Below are 27,135 nucleotides of genomic sequence, written 5' to 3' on the forward strand. Positions count from 1 at the left end.
CAGGGGAGAGAGAATTTGACATGGGATGGGAGGGAAGGGCAGGGGAGAGAGAATTGCTGGAAATCAATGGGATGGGAGGGAAGGGCAGGGGAGAGAGAATTGCTGGAAATCAATGGGATGGGAGGGAAGGGCAGGGGAGAGAGAATTGCTGGACATGGGAAGGGCAGGGGAGAGAGAATTGGACATGGGATGGGAGGGAAGGGCAGGGGAGAGAGAATTGCTGGAAATCAATGGGATGGGAGAGAGAATTGCTGGAAATCAATGGGATGGGAGGGAAGGGCAAGGGAGAGAGAATTGCTGGACATGGGAAGGGCAGGGGAGAGAGAATTGCTGGAAATCAATGGGAGGGAAGGGCAGGGGAGAGAGAATTGCTGGACATGGGAAGGGCAGGGGAGAGAGAATTGCTGGACATTGGATGGGCTGGGAGGGAAGGGCAAGGGAGAGAGAATTGCTGGACATGTGAAGGGCAGGGGAGAGAGAATTGCTGGACATGGGAGGGAAGGGCAGGGTAGAGAGAATTGCTGGACATGGGATGGGAGGGAAGAGCAGGGGAGAGAGAATTGCTGGACATGGGATGGGAGGGAAGGGCAGGGGAGAGAGAATTGCTGGACATGGGATGGAAGGGAAGGGCAGGGGAGAGAGAATTGCTGGACATGGGAAGGGCAGGGGAGAGAGAATTGGACATGGGATGGGAGGGAAGGGCAGGGGAGAGAGAATTGCTGGAAATCAATGGGATGGGAGGGAAGGGCAGGGGAGAGAGAATTGCTGGAAATCAATGGGATGGGAGGGAAGGGCAAGGGAGAGAGAATTGCTGGACATGGGAAGGGCAGGGGAGAGAGAATTGCTGGAAATCAATAGGAGGGAAGGGCAGGGGAGAGAGAATTGCTGGACATGGGAAGGGCAGGGGAGAGAGAATTGCTGGACATTGGATGGGCTGGGAGGGAAGGGCAAGGGAGAGAGAATTGCTGGACATGTGAAGGGCAGGGGAGAGAGAATTGCTGGACATTGGATGGGCTGGGAGGGAAGGGCAAGGGAGAGAGAATTGCTGGACATGTGAAGGGCAGGGGAGAGAGAATTGCTGGACATGGGAGGGAAGGGCAGGGTAGAGAGAATTGCTGGACATGGGATGGGAGGGAAGAGCAGGGGAGAGAGAATTGCTGGACATGGGATGGGAGGGAAGGGCAGGGGAGAGAGAATTGCTGGAAATCAATGGGATGGGAGGGAAGGGCAGGGGAGAGAGAATTGCTGGACATGGGATGGGAGGGAAGGGCAGGGGAGAGAGAATTGCTGGACATGGGAAGGGCAGGGGAGAGAGAATTGGACATGGGAGGGAAGGGCAGGGCAGGGGAGAGAGAATTGCTGGAAATCAATGGGATGGGAGGGAAGGGCAGGGGAGAGAGAATTGCTGGAAATCAATGGGATGGGAGGGAAGGGCAAGGGAGAGAGAATTGCTGGACATGGGAAGGGCAGGGGAAAGAGAATTGCTGGAAATCAATGGGAGGGAAGGGCAGGGGAGAGAGAATTGCTGGACATGGGAAGGGCAGGGGAGAGAGAATTGCTGGACATTGGATGGGCTGGGAGGGAAGGGCAAGGGAGAGAGAATTGCTGGACATGTGAAGGGCAGGGGAGAGAGAATTGCTGGACATGGGAGGGAAGGGCAGGGGAGAGAGAATTGCTGGACATGGGATGGGAGGGAAGGGCAGGGGAGAGAGAATTGCTGGACATTGATGGGAGGGCAGGGATGAGATAATTGCTGATCATGGAGGGGAGGGCAGGCAAGATAGAATTGCTGGACATGGAGGGGAGAGAGGAGAATTGCTGGACGGGGAGGGGAGGACAGGGAAGAGAGAATTGCTGGACAGGGAAGAGAGAATTGCTGGACATGGATGAGAGGAGAGAGAGGAGAAATGCTAGAAATGGATGGAGAGGAGAGCAGGAGATAGAGGAGAATTGCTGAACATGGATGGAGGAGTTGGCTAGGAGAGAGGAGAAATGCTGACTTGGATGGAGGAGAGGGGAGAGAGAATTATTGCTTTATATGGATATAGAGGAGGGAAGAGAGATGAGAAATGCTGGACATGGATGGAGGGGAAGAGAGAGGAGAAGTGCTGGACATGAATGGAGGGGAGGAAAGAAAAAAAGAAGATGCACATGGATGGAGATGAGGGAAAGGGAAGAGGAGAAAAACTGCACATGGATGGAGAAAATAGGCAAAAGCTGGATCCATGTTATACCTCCTCCAGTCAATTCCATGGAGGAGGACCCAGCTTTTACTTATGGATGCAGGGCAACAAAAGAAGAAGAAAGGAGGAAAGTAAAGAAATAAATGGAAAGAAAGCCCTGGAAACGGAGTTAAGAGAACAGATAGAGAGCAGCAGAATCAGAGACTGGGACCAATATGGATAGAAAAACAAAGTCACCAGACAACAAAGGTAGAAAAAATCATTTTATTTTCATTTTAGTGTTTGGAATTTGTCTTATTTTGCACTGGGTATACCGGAGCTGTAAGAGCTTACAGAAATTATTTATAATGAAAAAAAATCACATTATTTTTTCTCCTATACTAGTATAATATTTTCAATGATGTCTGTTTATATGCGCCATGGCTGGTAAAAGGGGTGTGGCTAATGTGGGTGTGGCTATAATAGGGGCGGTGCCATGTGTGGTGACCCCGCCCACAATGAGTACCGGCACCTTTTTTTCTACAAAAAAAGCACTGTATAGATATATATAGATATAGATATATAGATATATATATATAATCTGAAAACACCCCCCTTGTTGCTGAAACAATATGATGAAAGAGAAAGCAATTTTGGGCAAACTAGGCAGTTTCCTAGAAAGGTTATGTCTTTGTTCTGGGACAGTATAAAACATTTTCTTTCAAAGTACACCACAGATAGAGAGGGTAATACAGCATACACAGAAAGTATACAAAACAAAAGAAGCAACACTGGGCCTTCAAGACTGGGACAATAAAAGTTCTTTATTGATGACCCGACACGGGCTGTGTTTCGGCGCTAAAAAACGCCTGTTTCAGGGGTCAAAAAGGTACACAGTAAGATGTGCTTGGAATTAATTCAATGCCCAAGCGTGTAGTAGAAAAATCGCCGTTCATCGTAGTAGCGAGAGTGCAGCTCAGTGTACACAAAATATCTTAACTTCTCTAAACATTCATTTAAATTCACTTATCCAGTGGGGTAAAAATTCTTAGCAAGCCTACGGTTGTAGGGAAGCAAAATCAAAATTGTTATCTAGAAATCATATACACAAAATAAAACATTGAAAAAGAATTATATACAAAAGAAAACATTGAAATAGGAAATGCCAGAGCAGCAGTTAATTGCTTCGGGCTAAGAACAAAAAGTAATTTAATCCTTATCAGTAGTGCTCAATTTCAAAGCTCTCACAAAGAGATAGCCAGACTGGGAAAACCAGTTTATCATTCAACTGGAGACAAAGTTATTTACAAAGGAATGTTGCTAAGTAAACATGACACACACAAACCATTCATTCCAGACAAAAGAAACAATTCATCTATACTCTCAGAAATATTTCCTCTAAGCAGGAAAAGAAAAAAAATGTGTTTAAAAAAAGAAGAAGCTGCCCTACAACTAAAATTAGCAATCCAAGGCAACTGTAACCATCTGGAAATAAGAAAACTGTTTGCAACATATAGAGAATACAGGAAAAAAAATGTTGGCATGAGCATGTCAGGAAATCTTATAGCTAATAGTAACATAGTAGATGACGGCAGAAAAAGACCTGCACGGTCCATCCAGTCTGCCCAACAAGATAAACTCATATGTACTACTTTTTGTGTATACCCTACATTGATTTGTACCTGTCCTCTTCATGGCACAGACAGTATAAATCTGCCCAGCACTATCCCCGCCTCCCAACCACCAGCCCCGTCTCCCACCACCAGCTCTGGTACAGACCGTATAAGTCTGCCCAGCATTATCCCCACCTCCCAACCACCAGCCCTGGCACAGACCGTATAAGTCTGCCCAGCACTATCCCCGCCTCCCAACCACCAGCCCCACCTCCCTCCACCAGCTCTGCCACCCAATCTCAGCTAAGCTCCTGAGGATCCATTCCTTCTGAACAGGATTCCTTTATGTTTATCCCACGCATGTTTGAATTCCGTTACCGTTTTCATTTCCTCCACCTCCCGCGGGAGGGCATTCCAAGCATCCACCACTCTCTCTGTGAAGAAATACTTCCTGACATTTTTCTTGAGTCTGCCCCCCTTCAATCTCATTTCATGTCCTCTAGTTCTACCACCTTCCCCTCTCCGGAAAAGGTTCGTTTGCGGATTAATACCTTTCAAATATTTGAACGTCTGTATCGTATCACCCCTGTTTCTCCTTTCCTCCAGGGTATACATGTTCAGGTCAACAAGTCTGTCCTCATACGTCTTGGAATGCAAATCCCATACCAATCTTGTAGTTTTTCTTTGCACTGCTTCAATTTTTGTTACATCCTTCGCAAGATACAGCCTCCAAAACTGAACACAATATTCCAGGTGGGGCCTCACCAACATCTTATACAGGGGTATTAAATCCTCTTTTCTTCTGTTGGTCACACCTCTCTCTATACAGCCTAGCAATCTTCTAAAAGATACCTAGCTATAAAACATACAACAGAGAATTCAGAAGAATTAATGGCAGTAAAAAGTACAAATCCTAATGAGGTAGACAAAGGTGCATCCTTGGCTGACCTTTACAAGGTTCATAGATCAGGCAAGAAATAGCACATAAATGTTTGCAAGTCTTATGAAGAAATATGGAAATTAGATTGTATGTAAATATAAATCACATTCCTCCTCTGCGGTGTGAATCGGGCCCTGAAACACAAAGCAGTGGGAAAGAATGGTATTCCACATACTGGAAAAGAAAAACAAATTTAGTGTAATTTAAATATAAAATGCAATTAAATCAGCTGTAATAGGGACAGCCGAATAATCCCATAAGACTTGAGTGAGAAAAAAAAATCATAACGGAAACAAGGGCACTGTCCCAGAGGAAGTTCAATATAGGATATAACTGATGAACAAAACGAATGTGCACAGCTCAAAGAAAATAGCAAAAGGCAATACAAGAAAACAGTTTATTTCAAAGAAAAAGTCTCTGTACAATAAAGTTCAGAAATCTCTTATAACGCTAAAAGTTAGTGCTCTCAAACAAAGTAAAGTTTCTGTCACTTAACTTAAAAGAAGGCAATTCACAAAAGAACATGGCTACAAACTGGACTTCACTCACGCCCACACATACTTATGAAGGATAGCAAAAGAAAGAAATGATCACTGCTTTCAATCCAGACACCCTCTGCCGGGAAGGAAGGAAAAGAATGTTTAAAAAGATATAGCTCTCCTATCTGTACAAGAAACTCTCCAGCACTGTTTTTCATTTTATTCCAAAGTTCAAATAGTAATAAATGCTGTAACAAGCTGTTAGCCCTCTCACAAATATCCAAGGCTCTCAGCAAGAGTACAAAATAATGAGGCAGGAAAGATCCTTCCTTAAACCAGGACAAAAAAAAGAGATAGACTTTAGCAATTTATGGCTTTTTACATTGTACAATTTAATATCCTGATCCATTAAGGGAAGAACAGTACATACGCAAACTACAGATACTGACTTTTTATCATGCTCCCTCTTCCACAAATCATTGACAAGTTCTTTTTCTAATAAGGAATTACTGGTACATACAATTTTAAATGCACTATCCATTTCCTACTCTCAATATTAGTTGAGAATTAAAAATAACTTCCCTCTTCAAAATCTAAATAAAAAACATAGCAATACTTACAGCAGCCGCCTTCAAACTTATTTACACGCACATTTGCAAGTATACCAATCCCATCTGTGGTGTTGGGAATCCTGCAGCTGAACCGACACCCATGTTTCATTTCACAAATGTACCTGGAAATCTCCGGACTGAACCAGGATACTGTTTCTTCTCCTTAAGGTGCCTGGAAATCTTCGAACCAGGAACTTATCCCCTCTATTGACTGAGTCTTCTGTTTCCTGGAATCATCTGCTCCATTGTCCCAGAGGCAGACATGTGACTCCTAATATATTTTTTCCTCTTTTTTTTTCTTTTTTTTTTTTTTTTTTGTTTAAATGTTTTTCTTTTTGCTTCCTCCCGACCCGAAATCCAGGTCATTCGGAGGGTCCGTGCGCGGCTCTTAACGGACGATCCCTCCTATCAACGTCGGGGACAGCAATGTTTTTAGGCTGCTTGTATCCCTTCCCAAATTAGCATGAACCAGCCATTCTCAACTGGGAGGGGTAAAAGAAACCAATGCTAAGTGCATATGAGAAAGTACAAATACAATAGTTTCTAATAAGAGATCAATTCAGTAACATAAAAAGCATTTTACTGTCTGCATCTCTGAAATACTTTTCTCACTAGTAACTGTTTAACATTTTAAAATATATTTCTTTATTAATAGATCAATACAATTTTCCTAAAATAAAATCCATTCCCTTAACCCATAGTTATTAACCAATCCATACACCAATACATTTAAAACCAAACAATTCTCCACAATACTCTTTCAATACACATTCAAATAGCATATATCTGGCAATCTTTTACATCAATGTGTGATCATAGCTCTTTAGTCATGTGTTAATCCACTGCTCCAGAGTCTCCCACAAGATTCAGCCTTGCTTCAAATCAGACTCATTGAATCACCAACTTGTAAAATAGTTCTGGCCTTTTTTCCAATTTTAGGAAAATTGTATTGATCTATTAATAAAGAAATATATTTTAGAGTCAGAAATGCTAAATAAGAATCAAGATGGCGGCAAGAGCGGAAGTCGGAACTCGAAGCTCCTGAACCTACCCTGAACGCCTTGTCGAAGGGCAATTTCTCTGACCTAGCGATGGGAAAGAGAAAGGGGAAAGCAGCGGTTCCTACCTCCATGGTCCCGCAGTTAACTCCAGCTTTGCGCCAGACGACTTTGGATAGTTTCAGAGTGATAGTTCCTGGTGAGCGTACTTCCACCTCAAATGACCCGGTCCTATCGAGGACCGAGTGCAGCATAGAAGGAGTAACGTTGAGTCCTCCTTCTCATACCGCACCTCCGCGACCCGGAGACGATTTGTCGCTCATGGGGTCACATCGCATAGAAGCCATGGAACTTCCTGGAGCTTCAGCGTCTGAAGGAGGACCCATGAGGACTTCAACCCCAGGCAGAGAAACAACGATGCATGATTCCGTTTGTGAACCAGCTATAACTGCCCAGGAGATCGGGACCGTGAGTACCGGAGGAATCAAAAAACCAGCGGTAGTTACTATGAGTATGTTATGGGACGCTATCCAGGGAGTAAATAACACTTTGAATCAAATGAATACCTCAGTTAATAGAGAAATAACTGATTTAAAAAACTCTAACCAGATATTTTCAGAACAGATTCAAACACAGAATGTTAAGATTTCAACAAACCAAGAAGAAATTCAGAAATTGCATAATCTCACAGAAGCTCTAATTAAGGATAGAGATATCCAGGACAGAAAGCTTGAATACCTTGAAAATTGTGGACGAAGGAACAATTTAAGATTTTTAAATTTCCCGAAATCCCCTTTGATAAATGCAGTGGATATGCTTAAAAGATACTTTAAAGATGTATTGGGAATTCCGGAGGAGGCATACCCGCCTATAATAAGAACCCAATATATTACAGGAAAACCCGGATTACCTAAAGATAAAATTCAAGCTGACCCTCCTGCTGAATTGAATTTAACAGAGTTCCTGGAAACCTCTCTTGAATTTATCTCTGAAAGAACAACATTACTGGTAACATTCGTGCTTGAACCTGATCGGAATAATATTCTTCGATCATATTTCAGACATATAAATGATTTATTTTTGGGACACAGGATACAAGTTTTCCCTGATTTGGCTCGAGCCACTCAGAGGAAAAGAAAAGAATTGTTGATTTATAAAGCTAGAGTTCTAAAGTTAGGGGGAACCTTTGTTTTGAAATTTCCTTGTAGGTGTTGCATTACCTTTAATTCGGTTAATTACCTCTTCTTTAACTCTACGAAGTTGTTGGATTTTATTGAATCAAAAGAAAGAAGTGTTTTGCCCTTGGAGGCGAACCCGTAATAAGAGTATGCTGTTAATATTTGGCTGTGCAAGTGTGTTTCACCCTTCCGCTGAGTAGTATTAATATTATGTTACTTATATTATAATTTCCTAGATCTTGATTCAAATATTGTGGACAAAAGTAAAAATACTTTCCTGTAAGGTTTTTTTTTTTCCGGTAATATATTACCTTATAAAGTCTAATTTCCGAATTTCTGTAACATTTATGTTTTTGTAGATGTAGATGTAAAATTTATAAATAAAGAATTTAAAAAAAAAAGAAATATATTTTAAAATGTTAAACAGTTACTAGTGAGTAATTTGTAATATAATGTGTAACTAATTATAGAGTTGAGACCTAGATTGTAATTGTGAAATACTTTTCTGAGACGGCAGTTTATATCGTTTGTTTCAGACAATGATTTACATGACTCTTTTTCTGCAAACTGTCCTTCTCACAGATTATTATGTGGTTCCCAACATCTGGTTCCCTTAAGCTGTTAGGCAACATTCTTCTGATGTTTATACTAGTTTCTTTCCCACGGCCGCTCTTTCCCGTATGGGTATCATAAATACCAGAGATCATGCAGGCTCATCAATCTCTGATAGGTTCCAGAGTCATACAGACTTATCAATCTCTGGCCTTTTAACCCATTCCATAATGCATAGCTGTGCTCATAATTCTACATGTCTCACATAGGTAAGCTTTTATCCTCTCTGTTTTTTTAGCCACTTAAGTTTTCTTCCATTTTTCCATGGTTACTTTTGTTACCCCTATTTTTTAATTATTTATTAGAGTTCTGGGCAGGCTTTGTTTTTGAAAACCAATGATTGATTTTGCTGCAACATATCAAAGGAAATGTTCCACAGCAGCTTAAAAAAAAAAAAAAAAGAATGGGCAAGATCACATGATGTAGTGAATGAGGGACGATAGCCGCATTGAACCTGAGCTTTCTTGGGAAAATGCAGGATAGAAATGTCATAATAAAAAATAAAGATGATGTTCTTGGTGCTCCCTGGCTCCTCTCTATCCTTTGCCCTCATCATTCCTGATTGGAGGCGGCTTGTCGGGAAGCAGCGATCAGCTGAAGCTTCCAGAAGTTGTGGCGCTTTAGTTCCAGTGTGAATTGGACCAGATGTCAGCAAAATTACCACAGTGAAAGCAAGAGAAGGCAGATCTCCCTAAATCTAAAATGATGGAGGTGGGACCTTCTAGCCTTTACACTACACCATAAGATGTCTCAATGGAGTTAGAGGGCGGATGTTGCAGTGAATGCCTTAGATGGGAAATTTGACAGAGTTAATAAGAAAATGGAGATGCTTATGCAGTCCCTTGAAGGCCTTCAGCAGTGAGTGTGTATGGTGGAGGGTAGAGTGTCAGTGGTAGAAGATGTGACCCAAAGTATGGTAACTGAAATGACCACCCTAAAGGACTTAGTGACAAAAGAGGCCACCAAGATTGACAATACAGAAAACCATGCCTGGCATAGCCACCTCCATATTCTGGGGGAATTGGAGTCATGCAAGAGCCAGAGTTGCATGAGTTTTTGGAGATTTGGTTGCCTATATCATTAAAATTTGCAGGGAGATCACGTAACGCTATGCCGGAGAGCAGACGTGGGTGAAGTGCTCTCCGCTCATCTCTCCCCTATGAATCGGGCCGCTCGCGGACCCATAGAGAACAGAGGCGAGCATAGAAACAGAGACTCCAGTTCCGAGCGGGGCTCACAGGAGTCGAGAGACGGAGATGTCAACAAAAATGTCCCAAAAAGACAAGCTGAGACAAAAACCAGCAGATTCCAAAATGGCGTCTTCTCTGCGTGGGTAGCGGAGATGTCCACGTACTGGAGGAGCTGCTGGAAAGAAGGCTATCCCCCATCAACACAAAACTTGAAAAACTCCACTCGCGAATGGAAGATCTCACGAGGGAGTGTGTGGCCTGTCAGACCAGAACCAGCGCCATGGAAGATAGAATGCAGGAAGTAGAAAACGAGCACAAAACCTTTAAAAAAACAAATTGAAGCCTTGGAACAAAAAGTAGAAGATTTAGAGAATCGCTCTAGACAAAATAACTTGCGTCTAGTGGGGCTCCCGGAGAACATGGGCGGCAGAGACCTCGAAGCACTAGAACATAGTAACATAGTAGATGACTGCAGAAAAAAACCTGCACAGTCCATCCAGTCTGCCCAACAAGACAAACTCATATGTGCTAGTGTTTGTGTATATCTTACCTTGATTTGTAACTGTCATTTTCAGGGCACAGACAGTACAAGTCTGCCCTGGCTTTTCCAGCCAGCATGGGCCCCTTGAGAGTGGAGAGAGCACACCGACTAGGGCCCTGCCTGGACAACAAGCCACGAGTGATTATCCTGAAGGTACTGAATTTCACTCATAAACAACTTATTTTACAAGCCTCCCGGAAAGATAACATGCTACTCTATGAACAGAAACGAATCCTGTGTTTTCAGGATTATTCGGCGGGAGTGACTGGGAAGCGCCGTGCCTTCTCCCCCGTGTGTAATACACTGTTCAACATGAAAATTTGATTCACTTTGCTGTACCCGGCACTGTTAAAGATCACATACAAGGGGTCAACACGCTCGTTTGATGCGGTGGATGAAGCGCGAAGATTCGTGACCCAGATTGAGGAAGAGAATGCAGGAAGCACCGGGAGAGAGACCCCGCCATGAGCTGATGAAAAGACTGAGGTAGCTGTTTGGGTATCTGGCTCAAGGAAGGAGCACAGTTTCTGGCACGATGGATCCCAAATGCTTCACCTACAACAGGTTTGGATAGACGGTGAATAGAGACAGGTTGACTTGGTTACCCGTAGGACCCAAATGTTTTTGGGTCCTTAAGGGAGTGTTAAGGTTAAAAACGTTCTTATTTGTGTTGAGTGGTAAAGCAGAGACCTGAGCCGACGGAGACACCCGTGACTGCAAGCAGCAAGTGCCAGTCCGAATAGAGAAGAAGATCCCAGGTACCCAAGTGTGGAAAGCTGGGTTGTTGAAAGGCTATGCCTGGAGAGTGGTACAGGGGGGATCAGAGCCAAAAAGAGGCTTTACAAACGGGGAGTTAAGCTTAACGTATATAAGTTTCTTAATATGGGATGATGAATGTGTGAGGGAACAGATGTTTGGGGCTGGGGGATGCGTAGGATGGAAATAGATATGACTGAAAGGGACTGAAGGTTAGAGATAGATACATGAATGCGGGGAAAAAAGGGAATCATAAGTACAAACGAATGGTATGGGGGTGCGGCTCTTGTGGTGTTGTATGATGGGGAGGGAGGGCAGGAGGCGTTAAACATGATCAGTTCCCATTGTGGGAACACCGGGCAGGGGGCTATGGGGCAGGGGAAGGGGGAATGGAATAGGGGAAGGAGGGAGGAGAGGGGAGAGAGAAAGGGCAGATGGGGTGAGGGAGAGGGGGAAGAAGGGGTGGAATCGGAGGAGTTCCCGATATGTCCACTATCCCCGTTGCTATTTGTACTAACACTTGACCCGCTGATCCGGGACATAACTAGCCCAACGGTAAAAGGGGTGCAAATGGGCCAGGCCAAATTCAAAATAGCGGCTTTTGCGGACGATCTTTTAGTACTACTAACATACCCAAAGACATCCTTCCTGGCGCTAAGGGAAATACTGAACAAATACGGAGTATGCAGGTTTTAGCCTGAATTTAACTAAGTCGGAAGCATTAGCTTCCTCTGAGGCAGTGAAGAATTTATGGGACCATAACTTTCCATTAAGCTGGGCGGAGGGATCATTTAAGTATCTAGGGATTAAATTGACCATGGAACTAGAGAAATTACACGACCTAAACATAAACACCCTGTTAGAGGGGACAAAAAAATCAGCTGGATAGGTGGGAGGGCCTTCCACTGTCCCTGAGATGCAGGATAAATGTAATACAGATGGTGATATTTCCAAAATGGTTGTACCTTATGCAGACAATGCCCCTACGATTACGACGGAGAGACCTAACGAAGGTCATCAGGGTTTTTGGTAAATTTCGCTGGGCAAAAAAGAAGCCTAAATTGCAGGTTAAATTGATGGGGAGTTGGCAGCAGGGGGGGCTGGGATTGCCTGATCTAGCTTTGTACAACCAAGCATGTTTATTAAGACATATAGGAGACTGGGTGGGTCAATCAAGTGTATTTACACCATTGGAGATAGAGAGTGAATATTTTGCCCCTTATGATGTTATCACCTTGCTACATCTAGAGCAGGGCCAGCTCCCAGTTCAGTTTAAACACTGCAAGCTACTACAGCCAATGCGCATGGCATGGAAGAAGCTGGTCGACAGTCTAGGGGTAACGCCTACAATATCAGAACTACTGGCACTCAGAGGCAACCCGAATTTTGAACCTGGGCAGAGTTATCCTACATTCATCAGATGGGAGAAACAAGGAATCACAAGAGTGGAACACTTGCTAAGAAAGGAAAGGGGCCTCATAAAATTTGAAGAGTTACAAACCAAGATAGGGAGTGCATGGGGGAGACCGCTTTGCATATGCCCAAGCTAAACACTATATCTCAAATCTAAATCAGTCAGCCTTACAGTTGAAGATTGGACATAACATACAAACCTTTTTCCAAAACTTAGAGGCAGTGGGAATGACAGTGTCATCTATACATAGAGCATTGGTGAAACATACCCCTCCAAAAAATTTAAGATATATTCTACAAAAGTGGGAACAGGATTTGGGGGGACACTAGAGAGGTGGGATATTGGGGCAACGCTGAGACACATTCCGAAACTTACCATAGATGAGAGACTATGAGAATGCGGTTATAGGGTGATCATGCAGGCATATACACATCAGGACAACAGTGGGGGCATATGAGTACTACAAGGGAAGCAAAATGTGTTAAATGTAATCATACGCCCCACACCTTATATCATGCTTTTTGGGGATGCCCGGGAGTGCGAGGCTTTTGGAGACACATCCAGAGGTTCATGACTACAACGGTACAGGCGCCAGTAAGGGCGACTTGGGATCAATACATACTAGACACGCAGTCAGCATTTAAAACACAGGTGGCGGGAGCTAGGATTTTGTGTCGTAAAGTATGCCTGGTAGCGTGCAAGACCATTTTGCAAAGGTGGATATCCCCAGACCCACCTGAGTACTGGCAATGGAGGAACCAGATACATGAGCTGGCTACTTGGGAAGCCAGGGAGGCGAAAGGTAACCCGAAGCGGAAAAAATGCTTCATGCTGGTCTGGGGCCAGTATATACAGAGGCTCAGCCCACGAGGGCGAACCCTGCTTCTTAATTTGTTTTAAATCTGTCTTAGGCATTAGCAAAGTCCGAATGCCCTTTCCCCAGTAATGGCTGGGGAGGAGGGTAATTAGGAATATTGGAATTCAAGGTCAAGGGATGGGGAAAGATGGAAGAAATGAGGGATGGGGGGGCCCGTGATAGGAAGGGGAGGGGAGATAGGGATACGGAATGAGGGGGGAAAGGGGGGGGGGGCTAAAAGCTGAGAGAGTGATGACAGCTGTTTTATTGTATGTTTGATGAAGGTACCTCACACGAATATATGCTAATGTACTATGACAACAACTGTATATGCTATGAGCTGTCAGTAATAAAAGTGTTGGACGTTTAAACAGTCAGTGAGAGAGGAGGTGAGGAACGGAAAGTTAGAGCAACCAGAATTACTACACAGTACGAGGTATCAGTTGAATTTAACATTTTATTTTACTGCTCATTTAACAATAAAAACGTCAACATTTTGGTTACAGTGGAAATGGTGGGAGGGGAGGGAGAGAGAAAATGAGAAAAGCAGATGACAGTAGTTATAGATGTTTACATATAAATATGATGTGTTACTTAATCGGTTAAATGTCCAATTTAATGGCTATGTTTAATATGTTGAATCATCAATAAAAACTGTTGAAACATAAAATTTGCTGAGTATGCATACCACAGGGGCCTTCATAGAGAGGAAGACTCTAAGCTTTATTCAGTAATCACATGATTTTTGAACTTTGCACAGAAAGTTGCAGTTTTGAAAATAGCATAACAGCAGAGGCAGCTTGGAGCACCAGGGCTGTACATTTTGGTCTTTCAGTGCTATTCTAATGCTCTTGTGGCTAAATGCAAAGAATTCAAACTGGTGTGCACGAAGCTGGCAGAGTAGGTGGTCAGTCTTATACTTCACTATCCGCCGAGACTATGGGTTTTTATAATGGAGTACCGCTTGTTTTTCTGTCTCCACATGAAGCGCAGTTCTTTGTGGAGAAATTGGCATCAAACTTTGGAGGGTCCAGTCAGGATGGTGAACAGTGCTAGTCATCGTGACTAGGAACAATGACGACAGTGGACTCCCCCTAAATAACTGTTGTCGAGTTATGATGGTGAGCAGCAGCTTTGAGGGAGAGATTGCAATTGAGCCTCTATATGAAATGAGTTGCTATTGGTGGACCAGTTGAGTAGAGGTTGCACCTAGAAGTTAAAGTAGCTTGTCTGGTCTGCCCTTCTGGAGAAGGGACAGCACCAGACATTTTGCTGTGCAGTCCCCGCAAGATGTATGACAATACCCACCTTTCTCCGAGGACAAGCAGGCTGCTTGTTCTCACTGATGGGTGACGTCCACGGCAGCCCCTCCAATCGGAAACTTCACTAGCAAAGGCCTTTGCTAGTCCTCGCGCGCGCATGCGCGGCCGTCTTCCCGCTTGAACCAGCTCATGTTCGTCAGTCTTCTTTTGTCCGCGCTTGGGACGGTCGTGTTTTGCCGCCGTTTCGCGCCCCTCAAGTTGACCCTCGCGTGTCTTCGCGATTTTGCTAAAAAAAAAAAAAAGACCTCGGTCTTTGTCCCTTCCCGTGTGTCCAGTTTGTTTCCCCAACGTACGTTTCCTTTCGCTTTCGGGGTAGGCCTTTTTTGTGGCCTCGGTACGGGTTTTTTCTCTCTACCTTATTTTTGGTGCCCTTCGTCACCATCGCGAACTTTGATTTCGCCATCGTGATTTTTCTGTCCATGTCATCGAAGTCTCCCAGCGGCTTCAAGAAGTGCACCCAGTGCGCCCGGGTAATCTTGCTCACTGATAGGCACGCGTCGTGTCTTCAGTGTCTGGGGGCTGGGCACCACCCGCAGGCCTGCAGTCTTTGTGCTCTTTTACAGAAGAGGACTCAGGTAGCGAGATTGGCCCAGTGGAACGTGTTGTTCTCGGGCTCTTCGTCGACAACAGCACCGGAGGCATCGAGTGCATCGACGTCGACAGCATCAAGACCTTCGACCTCGGCATCGAGGTATCAACCCTCTGCATCGTCTGTACCGAGACATCGGAAGGTTGCGTTGGCATCGGTGGTACCGGGATCTCCGCTGTTGCTGATGTCGGACGGTGGTGCTTCGACTGGAGTGCAGGTAAGGGCTGTCCATTCCCCTGCTGGTGGCGGTGAGCTTTCGGGTGGGTCTCCCCCTACCCTGAGGGCTCCTGCGGTACAGCCCCCCGAGACCGATCTTCGGCCTCAGCCACGAGGAAGAGACGGCTGGATTCTACGTCCTCGTCGGTACCGGGAAGCTCCGGTGACATGCTTCGTTTGAAGAAATCAAAGAAGCATCGACACCGGTCACCTTCCCGCATCGGTACCGAGAGCTCTGGGTCGCCGAGGGAGTCAGCACCCAGTAGGCATCAGCACCAGGAGGACCGCTCACCCTCTGTTCAGGAGGTGTCGATGCGCTCCACCTTGGACAGCCCGGAACAGCCTCCACGCCCGGAACAGACTCTGACCTTGACGCCTGCATCGGCTTCCATGTCTTTCTCCACAGCCGCGCTGCAAGAGAGTCTCCGGGCCGTTCTCCCGGAGATCCTGGGAGAGCTGTTGCACCCTTCCCCTCCGGTACCGGGGGTGCTTGCGCCACCGGTACCGTCGAGTGAGGCGCCGGCTGGCCCCTTGCCCGGGGTGAGGTCTCCGACAGCGGTACCGCTTGCGGTACCGACGACGGCCGCCTCCCAAGAAGGCTCCCCGACGACATTGGCGGAGAGAGCTTCGCCGGTGCTGGCGAGGGAGTCTACCTCTCGACGCTCCCACCGTGGCCGTGTTTCCACGGAGTCGAGTCGGGCACGGCTTCAGACACAAGTTCATGAACTTGTGTCTGATACCGATGGTGAGGCCTCATGGGAGGGGGAGGAGGACATCAGATATTTCTGTGACGAGGAGTCTGATGGCCTTCCTTCTGATCCACTCCCTCCCCTGAGAGGCAGCTTTCTCCTCCCGAGAGTCTGTCTTTTGCGGCCTTTTCCCGGGAGATGTCTACTGCCATCCCCTTCCCGGTGGTCGTGGAGGATGAGCGCAGGGCTGAAATGTTTGAGCTCTTGGAGTATCCTTCTCCACCTAAGGTACCCATGCATCATGTCTTAAAAAAGACATTGCTGGCGAACTGGACCAAGCCTTTAACTAATCCCCACATTCCCAAGAAGATCGAGTCCCAGTACCGGATCCATGGGGACCCAGAGCTGATGCGCACTCAGTTGCCTCACGACTCTGGTGTGATGGATCTGGCCCTAAAGAAGGCTAAGAGTTCAAGGGAGCATGCTTCGGTGCCCCCGGGCAAGGACTCTAGAACCTTAGACTCCTTTGGGAGGAAGGCCTACCATTCTTCTATGCTCGTGGCCAAGATTCAGTCTTACCAGCTCTACATGAGCATCCATATGCGGAACAATGTGCGGCAGTTGGCGGGCTTGGTGGACAAGCTCCCTCCTGAGCAAGCCAAGCCATTTCAGGAGGTGGTCAGGCAGCTGAAGGCGTGCAGAAAATTCCTGGCCAGAGGGGTATATGATACCTTTGATGTTGCATCCAGGGCCGCTGCTCAAGGTGTGGTGATGCGCAGACTCTCATGGCTGCGTGCCTCCGACCTGGAGAATAGGATCCAGCAGCGGATTGCGGACTCCCCTTGCCGAGCGGACAACATTTTTGGAGAGAAAGTCGAACAGGTGGTAGAGCAGCTCCACCAGCGGGATACCGCTTGCGACAAGTTCTCCCGCCGGCAGCCTTCAGCATCTACCTCCTCAGGTAGACGTTTTTATGGGGGAAGGAAGACTGTTCCCTACTCTTCTGGTAAGCGTAGGTACAATCCTCCTTCTCGCCAGCCGGCGGCACAGGCTAAGACCCAGCGTGCTCGCTCTCGTCAGCAGCGTGCGCCTCAGCAAGGCCCCACGGCTCCCCAGCAAAAGCAGGGGGCGAGCTTTTGACTGGCTCCAGCAGAGCATAGCCGACATCAGCGTATCAGTGCCGGGTGATCTGCCGGTCGAGGGGAGGTTGAAAGTTTTTCACCAAAGGTGGCCTCTTGTAACCTCCGACCGTTGGGTTCTTCAAATAGTCCGGCAAGGATACACCCTCAATTTGGCCTCGAAACCTCCAAATTGCCCACCGGGAGCTCAGTCCTACAGCTTTCAGCACAAGCAGGTACTTGCAGAGGAACTCTCCGCCCTTCTCAGCGCCAATGCGGTCGAGCCCGTGCCATCCGGGCAAGAAGGGCTGGGATTCTATTCCAGGTACTTCCTTGTGGAAAAGAAAACAGGGGGGATGCGTCCCATCCTAGACCTAAGGGCCCTGAACAGATATCTGGTCAAGGAAAAGTTCAGGATGCTTTCCCTGGGCACCCTTCTTCCCATGATTCAGGAAAACGATTGGCTATGCTCTCTGGACTTGAAGGACGCCTACACGCACATCCCGATACTGCCAGCTCACAGGCAGTATCTGCGATTTCAGCTGGGCACACGTCACTTCCAGTACTGTGTGCTACCCTTTGGGCTCGCCTCTGCGCCCAGGGTTGTTCACGAAGTGCCTGGCTGTAGTAGCAGCGGCGCTTCACAGGCTGGGAGTGCACGTGTTTCCCTATCTCGACGATTGGCTGGTGAAGAACACATCCGAGGCAGGAGCTCTACAGTCCATGCAGATGACTATTCGCCTCCTGGAGCTACTGGGGTTTGTGATAAATTATCCAAAGTCCCACCTTCTCCCAGTGCAAAGACTCAAATTCATAGGAGCTCTGCTGGATTCTCGGGCGGCTCGTGCCTATCTCCCAGAGATGAGAGCCAACAACTTGTTGGCCCTCGTCTCTCGGGTGCGAGCGTCCCAGCAGATCACAGCTCGGCAGATGTTGAGAGTGCTGGGCCACATGGCCTCCACAGTTCATGTGACTCCCATGGCCCGCCTTCACATGCGATCTGCTCAATGGACCCTAGCTTCCCAGTGGTTTCAAGCTGCTGGGGATCTAGAAGACATGATCCACCTGTCCACGAGTTTTCTCAAATCCCTGTATTGGTGGACGATTTGGTCCAATTTGACTCTGGGACGCCCTTTTCAAATTCCTCAGCCACAAAAAGTGTTGACTACGGATGCGTCTCTCCTGGGGTGGGGAGCTCATGTCGATGGGCTTCACACCCAGGGAAGCTGGTCCCTCCAGGAACGCGATCTACAGATCAATCTCCTGGAGTTACGAGCGGTCTGGAATGCTCTGAAGGCTTCCAGAGATAGGCTGTCCCATCAAATTATCCAAATTTAGACAGACAACCAGGTTGCCATGTATTACATCAACAAGCAGGGGGGCACCGGATCTCGCCCCCTGTGTCAGGAAGCCGTCAGCATGTGGCTGTGGGCTCGCCGTTACGGCATGTGGCTCCAAGCCACATATCTGGCAGGCGTAAACAACAGTCTGGCCGACAGGTTGAGCAGGATTATGCAACCTCACGAGTGGTCGCTCAACTCCAGAGTATTGCGCCAGATCTTCCAGGTGTGGGGCACCCCCTTCGTAGATCTCTTTGCATCTCGAGCCAACCACAAGGTCCCTCAGTTCTGTTCCAGACTTCAGGCCCACGGCAGACTGGCATCGGATGCCTTCCCCCTGGATTGGGGGGAAGGCCTGCTGTATGCTTATCCTCCCATACCTCTGGTGGGGAAGACTTTGTTGAAACTCAAGCAAGACCGAGGCACCATGATTCTGATTGCTCCGTTTTGGCCGCGTCAGATCTGGTTCCCTCTTCTTCTGGAGTTGTCCTCCGAAGAACCATGGAGATTGGAGTGTTTTCTGACCCTCATCACACAGGACGAAGGGGCGCTTCTGCATCCCAACCTCCGGTCTCTGGCTCTCACGGCCTGGATGTTGAGAGCGTAGACTTTGGGTCTGTCTGAGGGTGTCTCCCGCATCTTGCTTGCTTCCAGGAAAGATTCCACTAAGAGGAGTTACTTCTTTTTATGGAGGAGGTTTGCCGTCTGGTGTGACAGCAAGGCCCTAGATCCTCGCTCTTGTCCTACACAGACCCTGCTTGACTACCTTCTGCACTTGTCTGAGTCTGGTCTCAAGACCAACTCTGTAAGGGTTCACCTTAGCGCAATCAGTGCATACCATTACCGTGTGGAAGGTAAGCCGATCTCAGGACAGCCTTTAGTTGTTCGCTTCATGAGAGGTTTGCTTTTGTCAAAGCCCCCCGTCAAACCTCCTTCAGTGTCATGAGATCTCAATGTCGTTCTCACCCAGCTGATGAAACCTCCTTTTGAGCCACTGAATTCCTGCCATCTGAAGTACTTGACCTGGAAGGTCATTTTCTTGGTGGCAGTTACTTCAGCTCCTAGAGTCAGTGAGCTTCAAGCCCTAGTAGCTCATGCTCCTTATACCAAATTTCATCATAATAGAGTAGTCCTCCGCACTCACCCTAAGTTCTTGCCAAAGGTGGTGTCGGAGTTCCATCTGAACCAGTCAATTGTCTTGCCAACATTCTTTCCCCGTCCTCATTCCTGCCCTGTTGAACGTCAGCTGCACACATTGGACTGCAAAAGAGCATTGGCCTTCTATCTGGAGCGGACACAGCCCAACAGACAGTCCGCCCAAATATTTGTTTCTTTTGATCCCAACAGGAGAGGAGTGGCTGTGGGGAAACGCACCATATCCAATTGGCTAGCAGATTGCATTTCCTTCACTTACACCCAGGCTGGGCTGGCTCTTGAGGGTCATGTCACAGCTCACAATGTCAGAGCCATGGCTGCGTCTGTGGCCTACTTGAAGTCAGCCACTATTGAAGAGATCTGCAAAGCTGCGACGTGGTCATCTGTCCACACATTCACATCTCATTACTGCCCGCAACAGGATACCCGACGCGACAGTCGGTTCGGGCAGTCAGTGCTTCAGAATCTGTTTGGGGTTTAGAATCCAACTCCACCCCCCTAGGCCCATGTTTATTCTGTTCCAGGCTACACTCTCAGTTAGTTGGATAAGTTGTTAGGTCAATCTCAGTTATGTCCTTGCCGTTGCGAGGCCCAATTGACCATGTTTGTTGATTTGAGTGAGCCTGGGGGCTAGGGATACCCCATCAGTGAGAACAAGCAGCCTGCTTGTCCTCGGAGAAAGCGAATGCTACATACCTGTAGAAGGTATTCTCCGAGGACAGCAGGCTGATTGTTCTCACAAACCCGCCCACCTCCCCTTTGGAGTTGTGTCTTCCCTTGTCTTTGTCTTGCTACATACGGGACTGACGAACACGAGCCGGTTCGGGCGGGAAGACGGCCGCGCATGGGCGCGCGAGGACTAGCAAAGGCCTTTGCTAGTGAAGATTCCGATTGGAGGGGCTGCCGTGGACGTCACCCATCAGTGAGAACAATCAGCCTGCTGTCCTCGGAGAATACCTTCTACAGGTATGTAGCATTCGCTTTGTGGAATTCAAACATGCGTGGGATAAACATAAAGGAATCCTGTTCAGAAAGAATGGATCCTCAGGAGCTTAGCCAAGATTGGGTGCCAGCCGGTGGTGGGAGACGGGACTGGTGGTTGGGAGGCGGGGATAGTGCTGGGCAGACTTATACGGTCTGTGCCAGAGCCGGTGGTGGGAGAAGGGGCTGGTGGTTGGGAGCTGGGGATAGTGCTGGGCAGACTTATACGGTCTGTGCCCTGAAGAGGACAGGTACAAATCAAGGTAGGGTGTACACAAAAAGTAGCACATATGAGTTTATCTTGTTGGGCAGACTGGATGGACCGTGCAGGTCTTTTTCTGCTGTCATCTACTATGTTACTATATGATTCTGTTATGTGGAAACCCACATGACCAAGCTGGAGCATGCAGACTTGAGGCATTGTTAGATGGGAGAAATGTTTAGCTCAGTTCTGAGCAATAGGAGGGACAGGAGTGGCAATCCTGGTACATAAGGGTGCAAGATTTGTAGTGGATAAAGTGGTGGAAGAGATTTTGGGATGTTTTCTTCTGATGACAGGGGGAATCTATTGTTTTAGGTAAGGTTTATGACCCAAATTCTTATGAGAGACTGTTTGTATTGTGAGCTGGAGCAAGCAATTTTGTCAATGGATTGTCCCAGTCGAGGGAAACATTAATTATATGTTAGATATGAATTTGGATAGGTCCTCAAGTGCATCCTATAGTCAACTGTGCCAACAAAGTAGGCTGTTTGTGAAAGCAGAGGGCTGATGAATGTGTGACAGGTCATCTATCCTGAAGAGAGAATTTTATTTCTCTCAAGAACCCATTCCATTTAGTCTTATTTACTACTTTTGGGGTACAAGTACTATGTTTACAAACGTGTGCGAGGGAACTATTGGGCTGGTAAAAATTTCAGACCATAGGATTATATTGAGGGAAGTGAATGGTAGAGTCAAGTTTGGAGAGGGAGTATTGTGGAGATTTCCAGTGTGTTTATATGGAGATTCAGGGTTTCAGTGGTATTTGCATCAGCAGCGGGAGAACTTTAAAGGATTAACAGTGCTCATAAAAATGATAATCCTTTTCTTTGGAAGGTGGTCATGGTAGTATTGCAGGGGACCACTATAAGTTATGGGGTGGGGAAGCACCAAGATCTCAATTGGAGAGTGTTGGCATTGGAGCGGCAGTTCTACAGTGAACAAAAGAACTTGGGGCAAACATCTTGAGTATGCAGATAAAACTTAATGCAGTATGGTGAGAGTACCTGTACATGTGACTGGAGCTCGAGTAGACATTTCAGGGTTATTTTGATCATCTGGAGGCTTGTTAACATACTGGGTCAATACTGGAAGTGACATGAGCACTGAGGTTGCTGCTACGGAGCACTGCCACAGGCCCAAGCAGTTCCCAGAAGGGTTGATGCTGTTACTTATTTTAGAAGCTAAGGCAAATCTCCATGGGGAAAAGGAAAGTTAGTCAGAGTTTTTTTGGTTGGTAAGTCTATTGCCAAGGGTCCTATGAATCCGTTTATGGTTGGAGAAACTCCATCTGATTCCGAAGGGGGGTTCTACTTCAGTAAATGTGAATAATGAGAATCTTGAGCTTGGAGTAAGGAATCCTCTTTGAGTCCCATTCCACATGCCCTGTCTCTGCTACCTACTGTAGCAATGAATCCTGCTTCTGCTGGGGGTTGATGGAACAGACCCGGGAACTCCTCAACCAGGAAAGAGGGGCTTTACCATAGGCGGTCAGTGGCCCAACTGTTTGGGGAGGCTAAAGGGGGCGGGGTTAGGGGGTGGGCCAGGGGTGGAGCTTAAATCCATAATTGTCTGATAACACAGAAAAAATAAATAAAAATAAGTCACAATTAATACCTTTTATTAAATTTAGATATTAGATATGTATCATATGTCAAAGAATAAAGTGGTTGCTCAAAGCATATTCTAACCACAATCACTCAGCTGCAAAACACTATGCACAACTTTGTGCAAAAACACACTCAGAACCTTACTGTACCATAAATATTACACTGGGCAGAACCTAATACACGAATATACCACCCATACGGAAAATGCAGACCGTCAACAATATGAAACAAAGGATCATATCATCACAATTCTCATGTAGAGCCACAAAACACCCTAATTAATGTTTAATGTGGGATAAAATGCCATAAATAAGTAAATAAATATAAACTTTTAATGTTGAGCCCCTGATTCTCAAAGTGGACATATTCCAAACACTATAATGAAAATAAAATGATCTTTTCTACCTTTGCTGTCTGGTGACTTTTTCTGATCATGCTGGCCCAGTATCCGATTCTGCTGCTATCTGTCCTCAGTGCAGGTCAGGAAGTCATCCTCGTTAAATATCTCCCTGGCAACCCAGGACACCTCCAGCCAACCCCCCCTGCTCTCCTAGCAGTAAGGTAAACAAATTAAACCATAAACCAATTTCTAAAACTGGTTACACAAGGCTAGAGATGGGCTTTCACTGCAGCTCCTGCTGTGAGGATGGAGGTAAATCAACAATTTAAACCCCCCAGAGCAGCGGGACTCCACAGCTGATCCATCCTACTGCAGCAGGGGAGGCATAGCCTCCCCAAGCCTCTTATACCGGGCGCCTATGGGCTTTACCCAGCTGGGGCCCAAGGATCCTTCAAACTGGAAAGAACGGTATCTTCCAAAACCAACCCTGAGTGAAACACAGACATGAGAACAGAATAAATTCCCAGCTGTGAGATGGAAGTAACAAAAGTTCAAGCTGAAATATTTGGCCAAATTATTCAGTTAAATAAACCACCTTCAAAGTTTCTGTAATGGTATATTGGTTTTGTACTAAAAGGAGAAAATAAAAGTGAGATATCAAGAGGTACTGAAGGGACCAGAGAAAACTCAGCCATACACAGCATAGTAGTAAGAAAAAAAGTTTTTCTGGCACCAGGCTGACAGGAATGAGAGAGAAATCTTCTGGGAAATCTGAAACAGTCCAATTCAAAGCCTCCGGATTCCCAACCACTATCACCTGTAGAGAGTTAAATAACCAGATCCCATTGCATTATAAGAAAGTGTTTATTATGTCAGCGCTGAGAGATAGGGATGTAACAATCAGATTCTCTGTCTGAACTACAAGCTTTGTGCTGTACCTTATATAGTGTTGCAATATTGTGATTTCCAGTAGTACCACTCAGGGTAATATATACATGACTTGTTAGTGCATACACGTTATACTGATTCCTTAGCATCAGTTGCATATGAATCCAGAGACTTGTGGGTTGAGATCATCTACCAGCAGGTGGAGATAGAGAATGCTGAATTGCAGTGTCTTATAGGATAGAATGCTCCCTGATCAATCAGTATTCTGTCTCCAGCAGGTGGATGGATGGTCTCTCCACGAGCTCCTGGTCTCATCTGATTGTAGCTCCTATTCTGGGCCTCAGGGTTTAGTAGAGCTCTGGGGTATGCGGCTGACCTGTGCCGCCTTTGAGTACACCTGGAGGCATATTTTCAAAGCACTTACCTTTCCAAAGTTCCATAGGTTTCTATGGAACTTTGGAAGGCTAAGTGCTTTGAAAATGAGCCCCTGGTCACCCCAGGTCCCTCCCCCCACCTTACGCTACCTTCTACCCTCCTCCATTCTCCTTCTCTCTGTGGCTCTCCAGCTGAAAAAAAACCCAGATAGAGCCAAGTGGTTTGGGTGTACTGCCTTGGGCTTTCACCCGAATGTGAGAGAGATACTGGTGCCCCCAGTATCAGGAATATGGAAGGAGAAAATGGATGTCTCTGGCTGTCCTGCTACACAGACAGGGCTGCTGTCAGTGCTCTTGGTGAGTCTGCAGTTTATTGTGGGTCTGCTGCTTCCCACGGTGTGCTTGTTCTGACGTGGGTGGCTGTGGGACTGTGCACCGTCTGCTGCCGCTGTGGGCCATAGAAACTTGTCATCCAGACTGATGAAAAAACGAAAACACAGGTAAGCCAAAATCCCACTTCTACATAATAATCACCACCCTTGAAATCATAGTATCCACTTCCCTTTTGTTCTGTGAGACTCCCACCCATCAGGACAGAAATTATTTTCTACCCTGCATTGATTGATCATATTACTCTGTTTCTTCTAAATATCTTTTGTTGTATTTCCCCCACAGAACAAGAGCTGATTCGGCAAGACCTGAGTTCCCGCTTTCTAACGGCACAGGGTGGGGCTGAAATGAGCACTGCCATCCGGCCCATGTTCCAGTTCCACCAGCACAACCACCAGCACACGCACCAGCACACGCACCAGCACTTCACCCCCTTTCCACCTTCCATTGTCCCTGCACTGGCACCCAGCATGGTGCGTAACTCCCGTCAAAATGTGAGGATAAGTAGAACACATTATAAAGCCTATCATTCTGTGGCTATTGGCCAGGTCATTGTAGGTGAGGAGAGGGAAGTGGATGTTGGAGTTTCAAGATGAAGACAGAGCTTAGGGAAATTAAAGGAGAAGCACCTTAAGTGCCACGGTGGGGGGTGTCCTTTGGCTGTGTGTTTGAGAGAGTACCCAAGGCAGGAAGGATTTACTACAGAATTATAGAATGGGAATGTCTTGGGGACAGGAAAGGTTTGTGGTGATAGTAGAAGGCAGGGGCAGGGTAGGGAAGATGGGTATCTGTGTGCTTCTGTGGTGGTGGGGGGCTCATGCTTCTGCTAATCCCCTCAGTCTTGCATCATTTTTCTGTTGTGGGTGCAGTACTGCTCTTCCTATGTTGGCTTCTTTATACAGACTTGCATGCACCTTTTTTTTCCATTCATCCATAAGTCTGAGCTTCCAACCATCACTTTAATTTTTTTAATTGACAATGTATTTAAATATGAACTTATGTTCTGACTGCTCTTTTTTCTTATATTCATTTCTACTTTCTCTTCTTTGCAGTTTGATAAATATCCTGGGAAGATCAATGGACTTTATAGACAAAATGTGAGTATTAATCTTCAGTAACTGTGTTCTCTTACAAACCCTGTGCAAGCCTGACAAAGAGCTATAGAGAGTGTTCTCTGGGAGGACTGTACTTGTAGGATCAACACATGAGAGCCTGTAGTTTGCTGGGCGGTTAGCACAGCAGATATTGTCCTGAATCACTATTGCCACACTGCCTTTGATTCAGTTTCCTGGCAAGACCAGGCAGCAGGAGAACTGCTGTAGCCTCTTTTCTTGCTGCCATAGGCCAAGGTCTCATGGTAAGGTCCGCAAGATCTCACAGTTCATACCAAGGAGGTTGGAGAAAGAACAGGAGATGGCATGGGCCTATCTGGCCCATTCTCTGGGCTGAACCCAGTAGGTGGAACTTGCCACCACATTGAGTCACCCAACACAACAGCAAACGCATATTAAAACAATAGGAAACGCTTAGTGGAAATAAGGGACTGCCTATGCATGGTCCATCTGTAAATAGTCTAAAGCTGTTCCAGTTGGATAGGCAGTTGCTTTAAAGGTGGAGGATAAAGGATTTTTTATTTATTTGAAAGTTTCCCATATGCAAATATATATCATGAAATAAAATTGAAGATCACTAAAACAGCATAAAAAATTATTGCAGCTGGAAGAAACAATAGTAATAAACTCTGTGTATTGTGCTCATTTTTCTACACTATTCTATAGAATACAGTAATGGCCAATTCCATATCATCAAGCTGATCAATCCATAGACTGGTGGGTTGTGTCCATCTACCAGCAGGTGGAGATAGAGAGCAAACTTTTGCCTCCCTATATGTGGTCATGTGCTGCCGGAAACTCCTCAGTATGTTCTCTATCTCAGCAGGTGGTGGTCACACACAGCAGCAGCTCTGGCTAGGCCTCCAAGCCTAATTTTTAGGTTTTGTTGAGTGCCTGGGGTTGAGGGCTCTTTTGAGCAAGTGCAAACCTGGTGGTGCCAGGTCCCTCCTTTTCTCCCCCCTCCCGCTGGCTCCGTTAAAAAAAAAAAAAAAAAAAAAATTTTGAACGTCCTTAAAGGCGTTTATTTCGACGTTTATTTAAGCGTCTATTGCAGCTACTCACTGGGACACCAGGTCGTTACAACTCGGAGCAGACAGCAGGTAATTTTTACCTTTTTATAGCGGGCAGGGGGTTCCCCGATTCTTCTCCTCGTGGCATATGGCGTCGGAGGGCGAGGGCGCAAAGGGTCGCTCCCCGGGTCGCTTGAGCGCTTCTAGAGGGGATGCGGGGGTCTTAAAGCCTGATTCGCCCTTGTTGGGTGACAGTTTCGTGACCGATGAATGTCCCGGTCCTTCCTCCGGCGTGGCGGTTTTTCCCGCCATAAACGCCCATCCCCCGCTCCTCGCCTCCGCCATCTTGGCCGGCCACGCGGCTCGGACGGCTTCTTCTTGGGCCGCCCTTG

At 46.5% G+C, this 27,135-nt stretch overlaps 1 protein-coding gene across 1 annotated transcript in view; it reads left to right on the forward strand.

Moving 5' to 3' along the window:
- FBRS (fibrosin) overlaps positions 1-27,135 on the forward strand; it is a 592,459-nt gene that overhangs the window by 471,489 nt on the left and 93,835 nt on the right. Inside the window, exons 9-10 of the mRNA XM_030209049.1 lie at positions 24,907-25,115; positions 25,674-25,718. Coding sequence (XP_030064909.1) covers positions 24,907-25,115; positions 25,674-25,718 — 254 coding nt within the window. The remainder of the gene's footprint in view (positions 1-24,906; positions 25,116-25,673; positions 25,719-27,135) is intronic.

This window comes from Microcaecilia unicolor, chromosome 7, assembly GCF_901765095.1.
Source record: "Microcaecilia unicolor chromosome 7, aMicUni1.1, whole genome shotgun sequence".
NCBI lineage: Eukaryota > Metazoa > Chordata > Amphibia > Gymnophiona > Siphonopidae > Microcaecilia > Microcaecilia unicolor.